Here is a 17,663-nt window from a genome sequence, read left to right as displayed (position 1 = left end):
CAGTTTCAGTGTCCTTCTTAATCTTTTCAAGCGTGGTGTCCACCTCCGGACCAAACAGGAAGTCAGGGTTTACTGGCTGATTGAGTAGGGTAGTTTGGATCTCCGACTTAAACCCAGAGATGCGGAGCCAGGCATGCCTCCTGAGCATCACGCTAGTGTTTATGGCCCTAGCCGCAGTGTCGGCTGCATCCAACGCGCACTTACTGGACGCGTTGGAGATCAACTTCCCCTCTTGTATAAGCATTTCTGCGCCCTTCTTATAAGCATCTGGCAGGTGTTGCATTAACTGCTCTAACGTGTCATAGTGTGCCCTGTCATATCTTGCTAACAGGGCTTGGGTATTGGAGATTCTCCAAATGTTAGCAGCTTGATCTGCCACACGTTTTCCAGATGCTTCCAAGATCTTGGATTCTTTGTCCGGAGGAGGAGCATCACCCGTTGTCTGAGAGTTCGCTCTTTTGAGAGCATTAGCCACCACTAAGGAGTCCAGTGGGAGTTGGCCCTTGATGTAGGTAGGGTCCACGGGCGCAGGCCGGTACTTCCTCTTAATTCTTGGGTTCACCACCCTTGCATTAGTGGGCTCTTTAAAAATGTCACTTGCATGTTTGAGCACACCTTTGAGCATAGGCAGAGTTTTTATAGACCTTTCTGTTGTGGAGAATGTATCAAAAAGAAAGTCTTCCTCCACGGGGTCAGCGTGCATATCTACGTCATGGTTATGTGCCGCCCTCTCCATCAGTGCGTTGAACGCAGCAGTATCTTCAGTAGGCGAAGGCTTGATAGCATATGAAAGAGTATCAGGGGTGGTGTGTGGTTCAGCAGGGTCCACAGTGTCAGCCCACGGCTGGGACTCATCTTGATCAGTATCTACGGGATAGTTAAACTGGTCCTCATTGTCCCCTTCCTCCTCATCCTCAGTGACATGTGCGGGAGAGTAGGTATAGTCCTGACCATATGATTGCATGGGTTCAAAAAGAATAGGAGAGGTGGTAGAGTCTCTCTTTCTTTAGTGGTATCCTATAATGTTCCATAGGCTTTTCAGGCATGATCTTACGCTTGTAAACGGTGAGTCGACCTGATTCTGAGTCGATGTAGAGTTTCGACTGGTTGTCGTGGGACGGTGGCTGGAATATAACGTCTTCCGTCCGAGGCTGAGTGGTTGCGGCAACCGACGTGGACTCTGAGGAGTCGGTAGCCTGTGTGTGTTGAACAGTTTTAGGCCGTGCTGTCGGGGGAAGTCCGAACTTTATCGGCGCCGTAAGCATCGGTGACGGACTGACTTGCTTCGATGGAGGTGTTGTCTTTGATCCGACCAACTTCGACGGTTCAGTGTGTTTGAGGCCTTGCGTCGATTTGAGCCGTTGTTGCGCAGCAGGAACGCCCTTGTGCTTCGACGCGGTCAGGTCTTTCGATCCGAGTTTTGGCTTCGGGTCGAAGGCCTTGACTACCAGTGGCTTCTTTATTTTCGGATCGATGGTCTTCTGGGCCTCGAGTCCTTTGGAAGAGTCGCCATCTTTGGAGCCGGAAGTCGACGGGAGCGTGACGTGTTAAACCGTACACACAGGCGTAGTCGATCCGATCTTCGGTTCGACGCCCCCTTTTGACCCGCGAGGGGTCAAGCGCACGTTTCGACTTGGAAGTTTCTGAAGTCGTCGAGCCGATGGTTGTTTTAACCAGTGTAGGTTTAGATTTTGTGTCTTTTGGTTTCGGTTTCGATTTCTCCACTGAGTGTGGCCGATCGACCGATGGCTCTTTGGAAATGTTCTTAGTCGGGCCTTGAAGCGGGACTAGAGAACGGTGTCGAAGATCTTGGCTAAGGCCTTCCAGCGATGCCTCGACCTGAGCCGTGGAAGAGTCTTTATGGGGCCCGCTACTGCGGTTGGGCCCAGCTCCTCGCTTGAGTCGTCCTCGACGGCACCAATAGGTTGTACGTCGTCTCCTACCTCGACGATGTCTTCATCATGGACGTAAAGTTCTTCCTCGTCGTAGGTGGAGTCTGGCTCCGACGCGGGATCAGAGTGCTCCGGATCCTCTTCTTGTACATTTTCTTCGTCGTCACCACCGAAGATGTTTTCTGGGTCTGGTGCCGATTCTAGCGCCGACTGTCGTGCAGCGCGTCGAAGACGGAGAGTTTTCTCCGATCTGAATTTCGAACAGGCCATGCAGCTGGCCTCGTCGTGGTCCGGTGAGAGACATTTGTTGCACACCGGGTGCACGTCGATGTGGGGATATTTCGAGTTTCAGACGGGGCAGCGCTTGAACGGACTCCGTTCCATCGTCGATCGTCGAGGGGCCTTTGGTGTCGAAAGGCGAAAAGTCTTCCGAAGTCTAGTTCAAAGAACTGGAAAGAGGTAAAAGGCACCGAACGAAAGACAATACCGATGCCCCTAAGGCTTTTTGGCCTCGAAAAAGAGTAACTAATATATTCCGAACGTGAGTTAAGAAGTACATCCGAACCCAATGGCAGAAAAAAACAATCTGAGCATGGAGGGGATGCCCATGCGCACTGTAGTCCAGGGGAGGAGCCACCTATTTCGTGATACTTCGAAGACTCTTCTAGGACAACAATGTGCAATCATCCGGACCCAACACTAGGCGGCGATCTATGCATAGATATAAATTCAGCAGCCCACATGCCTCGAACACATGGCTCCCAGTTTGCTACTGCAGACTGGAAGGGCAGTTTTAAACTGCTGATTTGACTTTGCCATTTAAAGCAATGGCAAAACCTAATCTTCCCTGTTTAAATCGTAGCCTACCAGACAGCACAGCTGTCTGGCAATGCTAAAGACATCAAGATGTGTGTGCGTAGCGCTTTGTTGCTCATTTGTAAAATTACACTGCCTAAAGTGACTTGCCAGTTTTTAATCTTTGTTTTTACCTACTTGGCAAACTTTCTTCTCCACTGCTCCTGACTCCGTTCCGACGCGGCAAGTGCCGATTGTTCGGAGGGTCTCACAGTGACCATCACAACTTCCGCCTGCCCCCTCACTTCCGGGAGGTTAGCGGGCCAGTTGTTACCGTTATCAGGACTATTAAAATGGAAACTAGACGGAGGCGCAGCGGGCGCGCCAAAGGCAAGCCGTCTGCGCCCGTCTGCGCCCAGTCGGGACCAGGGGCCAGTTATAATGCCCAAATGACCACCGACACCTCCGCTGACCTCCACAACTTACAGCACAACTGGCCCATTAGTGCTAATGCCAGGACAGCTGCCATGAAAGAAGGGATCCTGGTTTCTAAAACTACACCCTTTGAATATCACAAGATTCCCTCTCCCTCCACAAGGATTCCCCTATGTCTACTAACCCAATACCCCTATTGCAGGTCCCCTTGCTATCGCCTATTTAAACACGCGCTCCATGGTGCAGCACCAGCTTGAGATCTTTCAATTGATTGACGCGGACATTCCTGATATTTTACTCCTATCGGAAACCTGGCTCACGGGTGATTCAACCCCCGACATCCTTGAGGCAATACCCTCTGGTTATTAAATACTCCAAACTAACAGGGTGCCGGGTAGACCAGGGGGTTGAGTTGCAGCTATTATTCATCAAAAACACACATTTACCAGCCTAGTAATCGATAGTCTTCCCCGTGTCGATAGTCTCATTCTGAAATTTGTCTCCCCAAGTTTTCCTTCATCTGTGCCCTTTTCTGCCGAAGCCCTGATCATATGCCCCTGTTCCCTCAGCTCTTCTGTGAATTAATCTCCCAGCTAGTCATCAACCATGCCAGGATCATTATCCTTGGCGATTTCAACTACTGGCCCTCAGACACTCGTGAAAGCACCTCTTCGGTAGAGTTCTCGGATCTTCTTCTAGGCATGAATTTCACCCAACATCTGCACAAAGCTGCTCACGCTAAAGGACACATTCTGGACCAAGTCTGGACCTCCAACATTGATATTACTCTCCCCCTAGTCTCTCCCTGCTCTTGGTCTGATCATTCCCTTATCTCCTTTACCATGGCTTACACCCCCTCCATCTTTCCGCCTTTAGCAGGTAACCTCTTGGCTAGAAATTGGAAACGGGCTAATATGGGCGAATTCCACCCGCTGCTAAGAGCCACTGCTCCCAATGAACAGGTCCCCATCTCTCACCAGGCCTCTAACCTCGATAGCTGGCTAGAATTAGCCAGTGACAAGGTTGCCCCTTTAAAACAAATTAAAATCAAACGTCCCCACGACGCCCAACGCTGGTTCTCTGAGGACCTAAAAAAGGAAACGCTGGCCCTCAGGCAGGCAGAGAGCCGTTGGCGGCGAGCCTATGCCCCCGATGAGAAAACAGCATATGTAGCCCTGTTAAAACATTACAAAAACTCCATCCTTCAGACTAAGTCGGCCTACTTCTTTCAAAAAATCACCAACTCATCCACAAAGGCCAAAGATATTTACACAATCGTCAATGAACTCACAACCTGACCGGGTGACTGCTAAATCCGTCCCCTCACAAACATTATGTGACTCACTGAACTCTTTCTTCATCAACAAAATTACTCCCATTAAGAACAGTGGTTACTCCCACTGGACTCCTTAGTGGTGTAACTTTCGCCCCATTTCTCTGCTCCCCTACCTCAGCAAAATATTAGAGGCCCATGTTACAAACTGCCTCAGCTCATTTATTGAGCATTCCCAGTTTCTCGACCCCCGACAGGCAGGCTTCAGGCCAGCACACTCCACAGATTCTGTCATTTTGGCAGTAATGGACGAGCCTAGGAGTGGAGCCGATAAAAACATCGCCCAGGCCCTGGTGCTCCTGGATTTATCGGCGGCATTTGACACGGTCGATCATGAACTTCTGGTCGACCGTGTCAACAATGAAGGCATTCAGGGTGTGGCCCTCAAGTGGATCAGATCCTTTTTACATCGTCGCTTCCAGGCGGTCCGTCTGTCTACCTTCTCAGCAGGGAAATCAAAACTGGCCTCTGGGGTCCCTCAGGGCTCTGCTTTATCGCCCCTCTTATTTAATTTATATATGCAACCCCTGATTGTCTCCCTACGCAACAGCCCAGTCGCAATCTTCAATTATGCCGATGACCTCCAGTTGGTATTTAATCTCGATTCCACCAATGCATCCATTAGTAATTTTCAATCTACCATGATTCTTATTAGTGAATGGATGTATTCCAGTCAATTGAAACTCAATCCCGACAAGACAGAGCTTGTCTTGACTGGAGGGCCCACTAACCCCTGGAACTCTTTGGCCGTCATCCCTGGGCATTCCACCTCGCCCAGCAGACTCTGTAAAAGTCTTGGTGTCATCATTTGTAATGACCTGTCTCTGAAGCTACAGATCAATGCTGTAGTGTCCTCGTGCTTCTTCCATCTCCGTAGAATTCGGAAAATCTGCAGGTTTGACCACGGAAGCCCTCACACTTGTTATCATGGCCCTGGTCACCTCTCGCATTGACTATGCAAACACTCTCTATGTTGGCATTCCAGTCTACCAGCTTCACCGCCGACAACTTGTGCAAAATCAGGCAGCTAGGCTCATTTTCCGCCAACCTAAGCACCAACATGTCACCCCTGCTGAAGAACCTCCATTGGCTCCCGGTAGCCGATTTTAAACTTGGCTGTACCATCGTCAAAGCACTTGCTTGTCAGGGTCCTGTCTTCATCTCTTCCAGGATCCAACGGTATGTCCCCTCCTGTGATCTTCGCTCCTCTTACCATAATCTGCTCATCATCCCTGTCTTCAAACGTAAAAAACTGGTCTCAGGTTTTCCTTTCTAGCCCCCCGTTTTTGTAACTCCCTTCCGAATCAGCTGAGACTAGTAACCAGCTACACCCTTTTCAGAACTCTCCTTAAAACTTTTCTGTTCCTGCAAGCCTATGAATAAGGCCCCACAAATCTTTCTGCCATTTTCCTTCCGCTCCTAGCGCCCTGAAACCGCCTGTGTCCATGCGCTGTACAAATAATTTTAAAATAACATAACATCTTGGGGGGTTTCAGAAAGTTGACCTGGGAATTAATTCAGCCTGTCGCTTACAAATGGCTTCATAGTTTGTAACTCGCGTTTTCTTCTTTTCAATTTGTTGGCTTTATTTGCTGTAGGCTGTCCAGGTTCAGCTCATCCCACCCAATGCCAACGCTGGATTTACTGTATTTTTTCATCAACTCATGTTCTGTAATAAACAGGCTTTTAAATCTTGCTCTTACTTGTGACATTTTCTGGGCATTCAAAGACCAAGGTCAAATGTCAAGCTGTGTCTTCGATGGAGCCTGGTGTTTATTTTGCTTTAGTCTGATTTCAAAGTGAGAGGAATGCAGCTTACTCTCATCATGTGCCTGCTTGTCATTTCAGAATACGCTGGTGGTGAACCAGGGCAAGGACCCCCCTTTCATCACAAACCCTCGTTACTCACACTGAAACCCTCTCATCACCAATACCCAACGCTCGCAGAATACCAATGTTTTCTAGAGCAAGTTTGCCTATTACTGCATGTTGGTAATGTTGCAAAGGTGCGCGCCATAACATTTCATACTCCATTTTAATGCTAACCAATACGCGCCTGCCCATCTGTCTGTATGTCTGATTGATGGCTTATTGACTTGTCTGTATGCATCGCTACCTGTTAGTGTGTCTACCTGTCTCCCGGTTAGCTGCCACGTATACCTGTTTGTGTCTTTCTATTTGTCTGTCTTCTCATCACGTCAGCCGATTCATAAACCTGTCCATTCAACCATTTGTTAAATTCTCGCACCACCAACTGAGCCTTGCATTCATTCTTCAATACTGTAGGAAGCGGACTCTCTATATGATATTGTAAAACTTCTGTGGGCCAGCACAACATTTCAGTGTACAAATGATACTATTTTCCACATTCCTCTCCGTGCTTTAACACGATGCACAGACTCCATAGATCTGTTCGGTAGAAATGTCTTTATTCTTATGTTTATCTTCCTAGTGTGGATAAAATAATTTTTTTCTTCTTGAATTCAATTCAAATGCAGCCAACGCGTTTCGTCACGAAGACCTCTTCAGGGCTTCATATACAAGTTCCTTTAATTCAACCAATCTGATCTGGTGTTTTGTTTGTTGAATATCCCTTGTAGAAGGTGAATCAATTACAACCTCTATCTCTACGGTATCCACAGACACACGTGCCGGTTTTAAAAATGAAATCACAAATTGATGACTGAACCTACATCTATAATCCTGCTGCGTAGTCCCAAAAAAAAAAAAAGATTTTTGCCTGGGAATACACCACAAAATTGGCAGAGTTGCTTTGTGTTCCCAGTCCCTGCCTGTTGAGATTTTCTAGGATAGGAATCTCTTCAAAGTTGGCTGTTAACAGCCTCAGAGAGAACTGTGTTTGCCTCGATGGAGGAGTCTCTTTCGAAACTTTGGCACCGGCATTTGGTCTCGGACTCGTGGGTCGCTGGGGGTTAAGATTCTTGGCTGAACCCTATCTCAACACGGTCAGCTTGTTTAGGGTCTACCAGAGCTTGAGGACAGTAAAACTCCAGAGAGTACGGTGGCTAATGCATGCCGGTTCCTGGAAAGGCAGTGCTTAGCTACAACATGTAGCCGCATATCTGTCTTAGACGATGTTTTGGGGTGTTGACCTTACTGGTGAGTCTCGGCGTGCTCTAAGTCCGGGGTCGACAGAGGGAGATGGGATGTCCTCAGGCATCTCTTCCTCTTGAACTACTACTTTCTTGGACTCTAAGTGTAGGAAGCTGGCTCTGTATAGGGTAAGCCACTAGGTGGTTATAACGTGCACAGAGTTCAGAGGTTTTTCAAAAGTCTACAGGGATCAATGTCAAACCCAAAGTACTCTATTAGTGGTGGTGTGGGAAAGCAGCCTTAGGCCAAACAGAGGATTAAGACATTTATTACACAAAATTGACCAATAATTGAAACACGACTCAAAAAGGGAATCCACACCAATTTAGAAAAATAAGCTTTGTTTGTACTTTATGTTAAGACCATGAACTTCGCAATAAGGTAAGAACATTTTTAATTAAAAATACTTTTCACTTTCTAAAGTAGACGGTGCAATTTTTGAACAATACAATGTTATCCTATTGAGGAAAACAATAATGGATTAACTAGGTAAGTACGCAACTTACAGTTCCAGTCTTCGTACCAAAGGTCAGCAAGGGTCAGGTGAGTATCAAAACTTCACCACCAGCGGTACAGGGGCGACTGAGTGCAGAGGTCAAAACTGGAGTTCAGACCAACGCGTTTCAAGGGTGGACTGGGGGTTCTCAAAGCCACACTGCTCGCAGGTAAATAGATCGGTTGTAGGGGCCAAGCTTTGGGGGCTAGGGGGCTAGGACCAACAGAGGGGGAGGGGGCCACAAAGCAACACCAAACATACACCACCAGTGGTGGCCAGGTGAAGGTGCAATTTCAGCATCGGGTGAACAGTGCAATCCTACAGAGTTTTGTCCTTTAAGAAACAGGCTGTAGGTATCGAACTGGAGTGTGCATGCAGAAAACCTGTGACAGCACAGGTAGGTTGGGATGTTGGGGGTCACAGGGGCACTGCTGGTCAAGCTTCCCAATACCCAAGGCTGAGGGTGCAGGGGTGCCTTTAGACATTGAATTTCTTCTCATCTGGCTGCTAGCGGATGGCGGGCCATTCAAATTCACACTGCAGGTGTTGTCGGGGAAGGTCAGCCAGCGCTAGATTAGAGGTAAGGATCGCTGGGGGACTTTCCCTGGGTCGGAGGGCTAACTGGACAAGGACCGCAGGCGTCGGGTGCAGAGTGGTCAGGACTCGCGGTTTCAAATGGCGCAAGAGTACTTGGAGTTTATTTCTTCTGGACAGGTCCGCTGTCCACGGAAGACTAGAGTCTTTTTCAAAGGCATAAGTCCTCTCAGGGTTTTCAGAGGTTGCTGGCTGAAGACTGGTCGCTTTTAGTTGCAGGCTCTTCGATGTTGGAGACAGACCGGTAGGCCTGGGGCCAAGGAAGTAGTCTTCAGGCTTTTCTGCAGGGTTGGCTTCAGGGATGTCTTTTTTCTTCTTAGGTCACTGCAGATCTAGATTCTATATACTAAATGTATGGGTTGTTATAGGGGAGTGGTAGGTAGGGCTAATGGGCACCTTACCTGGGGTGACTACATCCTAAATTAAGCCACCCTTCTGTGGGAGGAGGGGGATAATCCTAGCCCTGATTGGAAGAGTTCCCTCATCTTCAAAATGGAGGGGACTGAAAAGCGGCTTTCACTTTGCCTCCTCCACCTGAGGGATTGAGTTGGCAGAGGCTGCACACCTAGTCTTCCTGAGTTTTCCCGCCGGCTTTCCTGCCCAGAGTGGGAGTGTAAACTGGGGGTTGCCTTCTCCTGCTAGCAGCAGCAGCTGTGGGTCGCATTGCGTTGGACCCATCCTGGGGGAGGAGGAGGCAACCCTTCTGCCCAGGATCTGCATTGTTTCTGGTTGAGAGAGCAGAGGCGCTCTACCCAGGAGTCCAGAAACCTGCCTTTGTGTGGCAGGCTGTCGAAATCCAGGCAGTGCCCACACCAGGGTCGGTAGGTTTTCAGTGGGCACCTCTGAGGTGCCCACTGCATACGAGGTAATAAATCTCAAACTGGCATCAATGTGGATTTATTATAACGATTTGTTTGGTACCAAACACTCTTGGTTTCAGTGAAGCCATCACGGTCCTGAAGAACTCGAGTTGTCGAGTTTCCAGCCCATGTACTCCTCATGGCTTCCCTCGCATTTACAATATTTAAGAATGAACTTAAGTATTGTAGGGGTTTATCTACTAATGCAGTTATGCCCTCACCTGTGGTATAGTGCCCCTGCCTTAGAGCTGTAGGGCCTGCTAGAGGGGTGGCTCACCTATAACTCCAGGCAGTGCTGGCTGGCATGGCATCCAGACAGGCTGCCATGTCGACTCGTTGTTTACTTCACAGACGCATGCAAGCTGCAAGGGCAGTGGCTTGGTTCTAGTGAGGGGGGCTCCAGGAGACCCTCTTCAGCTCCCAGGCCCTAGGTATCCAGGGCATCGCTTACTAGGGCCTTACAGGGAGAAGAAGTGTCAATTGTGGATATGTTTTTGGGAAGAAAAACTGGCACAGGGGACCTGGATGGCAGGGGCCCTGTGCACTACAATCGAAACCACATCAAACCAGGCACAAAATGGGGGCTAGGCATGCAAAAGAGGCCCTTCCTCACACAGAGGAGCCCGAACTGATGATTTAATTATTGGGTTGATGGGCTGAAAGATCTTCAGCGGTGAGGAGATCTGCCTCGCCGAAGATGTCCGGAATCGCCGAGGATGAATGATACATTTTATTGTGGGCCTAACGCTTGTCTTAACACCGCCAAAGGGTCTTTTTGCTCCTAAAGGCCAAGAAAGAGTCACATGGGGTCTCATCGTGCTTTGGAGAGGCACAGTTCACAGACAGCGTGGGGGTCAGCCCAGAGCTAGTTTGAGTGGCACCAAGGGCATCTTTTGAGGCACAGTTCACAGACAGCGTGGGTCAGCCCAGAGCTAGTTTGAGTGGCACCGAGGCCTCTTATATGGCACAGCTCACAGACAGGGTCAGCCCAGAGCTAGTTTGAGTGGCACTGAGGCCTCTTTTGAGGCACAGCTCATAGACCGGGTCAGCCCAGAGCTAGTTTGAGTGGCACTTTGGGCATCTTTTGAGGCACAGTTCACAGACAGCGTGGAGGTCAGCCCAGAGCTAGTTTGAGTGGCACCAAGGGCATCTTTTGAGGCACAGTTCACAGATGTGGAGGTCAACCCAGAGCTAGTTTGAGTGGCACGGCGTTGGTTTCATTACCTTCTGTGCATCCTCATTCTTTGGGGTTCGCAAGGAAGACGTGTTGCCTTGAACAGCGGGAGCCCTGAGGGCAAGGAGACCAGGTTACTTCGTGATAACGTCCTGGGCGGTTTAAGCAGAGGAGGCCGAAGGAATGATAGGCGCGTCAGAAAGTCTTCTAAGGGAATGAAAGGCAACAAGCTCCAGGGTAGCGACAGCCAGTGTCAAACACGTCAATACCTGAAGCAACATTAATGCACGTTCAAGCCAGAAGGCAGAGAAACACAATCTAACACTGGAGTCGATACCCATGTCCTTTCACATACAGAGCCACTGTGACCTTGGTAGTGCAAAACACTAAATAAAAAAAAGGTGTAACAGGCTGAGCCCAACACGAGATGCAGGAATATGTAGAGTATTCGTAACTACAGCTACACATACTACAAACAAGGGGTTTCATTTCTGACCACATCCTTCACTTCTTAAAGTAAACTGCTTGCTTAGTCTCAACTAGAACACCATTCTAGCTAGTAAACAAGCACACCCTTGTGTCTTCCTAATACTCCCAGTGGACGCAACACCACATTTTCTGCTGATTTCTCTAGACAGGAACTAGATATGGCACCTTCCTTCTCCATCAGATCTCCTGCACTGCCATCCTCCTTCTCCAGGCGTGCCTGGAAACACTTCTCCTGCTCTAGCGCCACCCACCTTCTCCAGCCGATCTCCTGCACTGTCGTCGCCCTTCTCCAGGCGGGCCTGGAGACGCTTCTCCTGTTCTAATAATTTCAGGCGTTTGGTGTCTGCCTTCAGAACAGACTGGACAGCTGGTGTATCATCAGCAATCACCTCTGGAAATAAAAAAATAAATATGCAGAGAGGCCTGAATATTGAGTTGACACGGAGACATATGAAGCACTAGCAGTAGAACATGCAGATGCCAGTATAATTTATCACACTGGGCAAAAGTAAACTTCCAAAACTAAAATGTGGTTGTAAGAATACAAGGGAACTATGGCAAAGCCAAGCTGAGAGGTCTGTTTATGCAGGACTTTGCTGACTGAGTAAATGACTGCACCAGGGAGAAGGGGTAGAGACCCAAGAGAAAGGCAGTACGGTGCAGAGAGCGAATATGCTACTTACTAGTATGCATCTGTTCTTGGCATGTAGGGCTGCTGACATTCATATCTATTGCATAGATTGCCGCCTAGCGTTGGGTCCGGATGATTGCACATTGTTGTCCTGGATGAGTCTTCGAAGTATCACGAGATAGGTGGCTCCTCCCCTGGACTACAGTGCGCATGGGCATCGACTCCATCCCCAGATTGTTTTTAGCCATTGTGGCAAAGATGGAGTGTAACACTGAGCGATGACCATGCTAAGAGTAATTGTAAGGGCTGCAGCCGCTACAGGCGCCGGGGAGGAGGGTGGGCGATATGAATGTCAGCAGCCCTACATGCCAAGAACAGATGCATACTGGTAAGTAGCATATTCGGTTCGAGGCATGTGGGCTGCTGAATTCATATCTATTGCATAGAATACATAGCAGTCCCTCCATTAGCGGCGGCCGCCTGTTCCAGCTGCAGCAGTGTGAAAAAGTGTTTTGAGAACAGCCTGCCCTACAGCTGCATGCTGTTTGGAGTGCACATCTACACAGTAGTGTTTTGTAAATGTGTGTGGTGTAGACCATGTGGCTGCTCTACATATGTCTTCCAAAGGAATATTTCCAAGGAAAGCCATGGAGGCCCCACCTTTCGCCTGGAGTGGGCCCTTGGGGGGGATTGTCAAAGTGCGCTTTGCTTTCTGATAGCAAATTTGAATACACTTAACGATCCACCTGGATATACCTGCTTTGGAAATGGGGTTGCCCTTGTGTTGTGCAGAAAAGGCAACAAAGAGTTGTTTTGTCTTCCTAAAGTCTTTGGTTTTATCAATGTAATACATTAGAGCTCTTTTGACATCAAGAGTGTGGAGCATTCTCTCTGCTACCGACTCAGGATTTTGGAAGAACACAGGCAGTTCAATAGTCTGATTGATATGGAACTGTGAAACCACCTTCGGAAGAAATTTAGGGTTAGTGCGCAGCACAGCCCGGTTGGAGTGAATTTGTATGAATGGCTCTTGGATAGTTAGTGCCTGGAGTTCACTAACATGTTGCAGTGATGTAATCGCTATCAGGAAAGCCACTTTCCATGTTAAGAACTGAATCTCGCATGAATGTAGAGGATCAAAAGGTGGACCCATCAGTCTGGTGAGGACCACATTTAGGTTCCTTTCAGGAGCTGGCGGGGTCCGTGGAGGAATGACTCTTGAGTCCTTCCAGAAAGGCTTTAATGGCAGGCACTCTGAAACCTGAGAGATGCTGCCTGTTTTGGAGATAAGCCGCTATGGCGGATAAATGTATCCGAATGGAAGCATATGCTAGATTGCATTTGTAAAGATGTAACAAATAACAAATTATGTTGTGAGTAGACGCATCTAGCGGGTTGATGTTGTGGTCTGCACAGTAAATGACAAACCGCTTCCATTTTGCTGCATAGCAAGCTCTGGTGGTGGGCTTTCTTGCCTCCCGTATGATATCCATGCAGTCGGGAGGCAAGTTGAGGTAGCCAAATTCTAAGACCTCAGGAGCCAGATCGCCAGGTTGAGCTGTTGCGGATCTGGGTGCTGAATGTCGCCATGGCTCTGCGTCAAAAGCTTGGGAGTGAGGCGCAGCCTTTGATGCGGTACCACGGATAGTTCTAGAAACGTGGTGTACCATGGTTGGCGTGCCCACGTTGGAGCAACCAGGATGAGCGTCATCGTGTGTTGCTTCAGTTTGCGTGCCACCAGCGGTATTAGAGGTGCTGGGGGAAAATCGTACGCAAATTTGCCTGACCAGTTCATCCATATCGCATTGCCCTGCGACTGTGGGTGCGGGAACCTTGCGGGAAAGCTTTGGCATTTGGCGTTTTCCCTTGTGGCGAACAGGTCTATCTCTGGATGACCCCACTGCTGGAAGTACGGGTGGAGTGCTGATGGATGGATGACCGCCGGGGATGCTTGGTCGCACCTTAGAGATACCCATTAGGGACCATCTCTCAGGGTGAGCCAGGATGGGTTCCCCAGCGGTCGAAGCGCGGAGATACTCCTCCGGGAGTCGATTCCTAGCGCTATATAAACCCGCAATTAAATTAAATTAAATTAAATTGAATTAAACTGCATGAACGCTCGTGCCGGGAGCGAGTGTTGCGGTCTGAATTTCTGTATCAGCAATTGAATGCTGTTGATCCTCACTGGATTTGGCTGTGCTGTGGCTGCCAGAGTGTTTATCGTTGCGCCCAGATACTGCCGTATATGGGCAAGCTGGAGTTGTGATTTTGGGTAATTTAGTGAGAATCCCAGATCGTGAAGAAGGTGAATGGTGTGGGAAATGTCGGCTGCGCACTGCTTGGCTGACTTCGCTTGGACAAGCCAGTCGTCCAGATAAGGATAGACGTGAATGTTTCGTCTCCGGAGGTGTGCGGCCACAGTAGCCAGGCACTTTGTGAACATCCTGGGTGCTGTAGTCACTCCGAAAGGGAGGACTTTGAATTGGTAATGCTGATTCTGAATGGTGAATCTGAGGTATTTTCTGTGTGACGGATGGAGCGGAATGTGAAAATATGCATCCTTTAAGTCTAATGTGGCGAGGAAATCTCCCTGATTGAGCAACGGAATAACCTGTTGCAGTGTTAGCATGTGAAAGTGTTCTGATAGAATGTACTGGTTTAGGGGTCTGAGGTCCAGTATGGGTCTGAGGGACCCGTCCTTTTTTGGGATTAAGAAGTACAGGGAGTACACTCCCGTGCCTCTTTCCTCCACCGGCACGAGCTCGATTGCCCCTTTTTGCAGCATGACGAGTACCTCCTGCTGCAATAAGTGCAAACGCTCTGTGGACATAGGACGGTGCTTTGGTGGTATGTTGGGTGGAGTGGATGTTAACTCCAGACAATAACTGTACTGGATAAGCTTCCTGACCCACCTGTCTGTGGTGATGGATCTCCAGACCGGCAGGAACTGTTGGAGTCTCCCCCCGACCGGTGTTGTATGGTCGGGGGGCAGTGACAAGGCGTCACTGTTTGTTGGTGGCGGAGGATCGGGGGTTGTTGTTTCCACGACCTCTGCCCTTGGCGCTGTTTCCGCGATATCCACCTCTATTTTTTGTTTGTTGTACGTGGTTTGCACGCCTCCTTTATTGTACTGTGTTTGCTGGGACAGCTGGCCTCTGGAAACACCCCTATTGCCTGAGTGACGAAAAGAACCACCCCTGAACTGCTGCGACTGGAGAGCCCCCATAGATTTAGCAGTCTGTGTCCTTTTTGATTTTTTCCAGGGTGGTGTCTACCTCAGGCCCAAATAAGTGATCAGGGTTTACAGGCTGATTTAGGATGATGGTTTGTATCTCCGGCTTGAACCCGGAGATTCTGAGCCAGGCTTGTCGCCGCAACATCACACTGGTGTTAATGGCCCTGGCCGCGGTGTCTGCCTCGTCCAGTGCACACTTAATAGAAGCATTTGAGATGAGTTTCCCTTCCTGTATGAGCATCTCAGCTGCCTCTTTATATTCATCTGGCAAGTGTTGTAACAGGGTCTCAAGTGTATCGTAATGTGCCCTGTCATATCTGGCTAAGAGTGCCTGATTGTTTGAAATGTGCCAGATATTGGCTGCTTGAGCCGCCACTCTCCTCCCTGATGCTTCTAGCACTTTCGATTCCTTGTCAGGGGGAGGAGCATCACCAGTAGTTTGTGAATTTGCCCTCTTCCGGGCATTAGAAACAACTAGAGAGTCCAACGGCAACTGGCCCTTGATGTAAGTAGGGTCCCCAGGCGCCGGCTTGTACTTCTTTTCAATTCTGGGGTTTATAACCCTTGCCCTTGTGGGTTCTTTAAAAATGTCTGCAGCATGTTTCAAGACACCCTTCAGCATTGGCAGAGTCTTCACGGTTCTCTCAGAGGTGGAAAAGGTGTCAAACAAAAAATCCACCTCAATAGGGTCAGCATGGAGCTGGACATCATGATTTTTGGCTGCCCTTTCAATAAGCACAATAAATGCCGCTGAGTCCTCAGTAGGTGATGTTTTCACATTATACACTTGAGTGTCCGGGGCAGTTTGTTGATCCCCTGGGTCAGCAGCATCTGCCCATGTGTCATGTTGATCCTCAGGATCAGTGTCTGCAGGGAAGTTGTACTGATCATAGTCACCTTCCCCAGCCTCCACATCGGAGTAAGTGGGCGAGATAGGAGCAGTGTCCTGTCCACGTGGAGCTATCAGTTCTACAAGAACGGGGGAATCCGTTGAATCCTTTTTTAAAGGAATTGTGTAGGACTCCATAGGCTGTGCAGGGGCAATCTTTCGCTTGTAAATTGAAAGTTTCCCTGTGTGGGCATCGAATTGTTCTGACTGCTCCTCAAGCAGGGGTTGTCGATGCTCCGGCCTCACAACCTTAGGTGTAGGCTTCGGCCCCGTGGATTCCTTCATGGGGGCCCCGACGACCGGTTTATGTGCGAAGGCCTTCGGCACCACATTCGGTGGCAGTGTAAACTGAATTGGCGCCGGTGACTTTTGAGGTTTGGAGGCAGTCTTCGGCGTGGAAGTATCCTTCGGTAGGACAGCCTTGTCCTTAATGCGTTTTAACGACTCCGACACTTTCTTTGCGAAGGAGGCGGACGGTTGCGTCGACTCGACAGGTCCCTTTGAGCCCCCAGGTGCGGGCTCGAGGGCCGAATCGCTTTTGGCCGCGTCCGTCCGAGGCACCAGGTCGACAACCTTTGTAGCGCCGAGCCCTTTGTCTGTGTCGACGGCCTTCGTCTTCGACTTCTTCGGGTCGATGACCTTGACAAGCGTCTTCGGTGTCCCAGTCTTCGGGTAGACACCCTTGACGGCCTTCACCGGGTCGATAACCCTTGTAGACTTTGTCCGCGCCGATAGGTTAGAAAACTTCGAGCCGACCAAGGCAACACGCACTTTTGGCGTCGATGGCGCCTCTATTGCCTTCAGTTGTGAAGGCACCGAAGCTTTCACTTTCGGTTTCGATTTCACCATTTGTGGCTCGTGAGAAGTGTCCGTAGCCGGGCCCGGAGGCGAGACTGTAGAACCCAGTGTAAGATCTTGGGTAAGGCCATGCGGCGAGCCCTCGACCTGAGCCGTATGAATTGATTCCACGGGGCATAGCTCCTCGCTTGAGCTATCTTCCATGGCCCCATAGGCCCCATTGTCGTCTCCTACCTCGTCGACGACGTCTTCAGCATCGAGCATTTCTACGTCTGCATCGTAGTTGGAGTCTATTTCCGCAGCTGGATTGGACATCGGCTCTTGATCTTCCTGCTCGTCTGCCTCTTCTCCCTCGGTATCAAAAATGTTCACCGGGTCAGGTGCCGTCTGCTGGGCCACCTGGCGCGCCTAAGTCGAATCGTCTTCTTGGAGCGGAAACAAGAACAAGCCATACAGCTTGCCTCATCATGATCCGGCGACAGGCACTTGTTGCACACCGGGTGGACGTCGATGTGAAGGTACTTCAAGTTGCACACGGGGCACCTCTTGAACGGGCTCCGTTCCATGATGTTTCGTCGTAGTAGGTCTCTAGCGTCGACCGGGCCTTGACCGCCAAAGAGTCACGCGACTCCTCTGGATGTCCGACTCGGGAACTGAGCCGGAACAGAACTGGGCACCGATCGCAAGACAATACCGACGATAATTAAAGGCCTTAGGGCCAAAAGAAAAGTTTCTATTGATTCCCAACTTGAGTGATCAAATATGCATCCGAACCCAATGGCGGAAAAAAACAATCTGGGGAAGGAGTCGATGCCCATGCGCACTGTAGTCCAGGGGAGGAGCCACCTATCTCGTGATATTTCGAAGACTCTTCCAGGACAACAATGTGCAATCATCCGGACCCAACACTAGGCGGCACTCTATGCAA

At 49.5% G+C, this 17,663-nt stretch overlaps 1 protein-coding gene and 1 pseudogene across 2 annotated transcripts in view; both read right to left on the bottom strand.

Annotated features, from left to right (window-relative positions):
* The window catches only part of ABCF1 (ATP binding cassette subfamily F member 1), a 370,902-nt gene that overhangs the window by 168,216 nt on the left and 185,023 nt on the right, over window positions 1–17,663 (bottom strand). For both annotated transcript variants that reach the window (XM_086920711.1, XM_086920713.1), the window contains one exon: window positions 11,434–11,573. In XM_086920711.1, coding sequence (XP_086776837.1) covers window positions 11,434–11,573 — 140 coding nt within the window. The remainder of the gene's footprint in view (window positions 1–11,433; window positions 11,574–17,663) is intronic.
* On the bottom strand, window positions 11,676–17,050 carry LOC147710056 (uncharacterized; annotated as a pseudogene).

This window comes from Lissotriton vulgaris, chromosome 5 (genome assembly GCF_964263255.1).
Source record: "Lissotriton vulgaris chromosome 5, aLisVul1.2, whole genome shotgun sequence".
Classification (NCBI taxonomy): domain Eukaryota; kingdom Metazoa; phylum Chordata; class Amphibia; order Caudata; family Salamandridae; genus Lissotriton; species Lissotriton vulgaris.
This window is presented reverse-complemented; position numbering and strand designations above follow the sequence as displayed.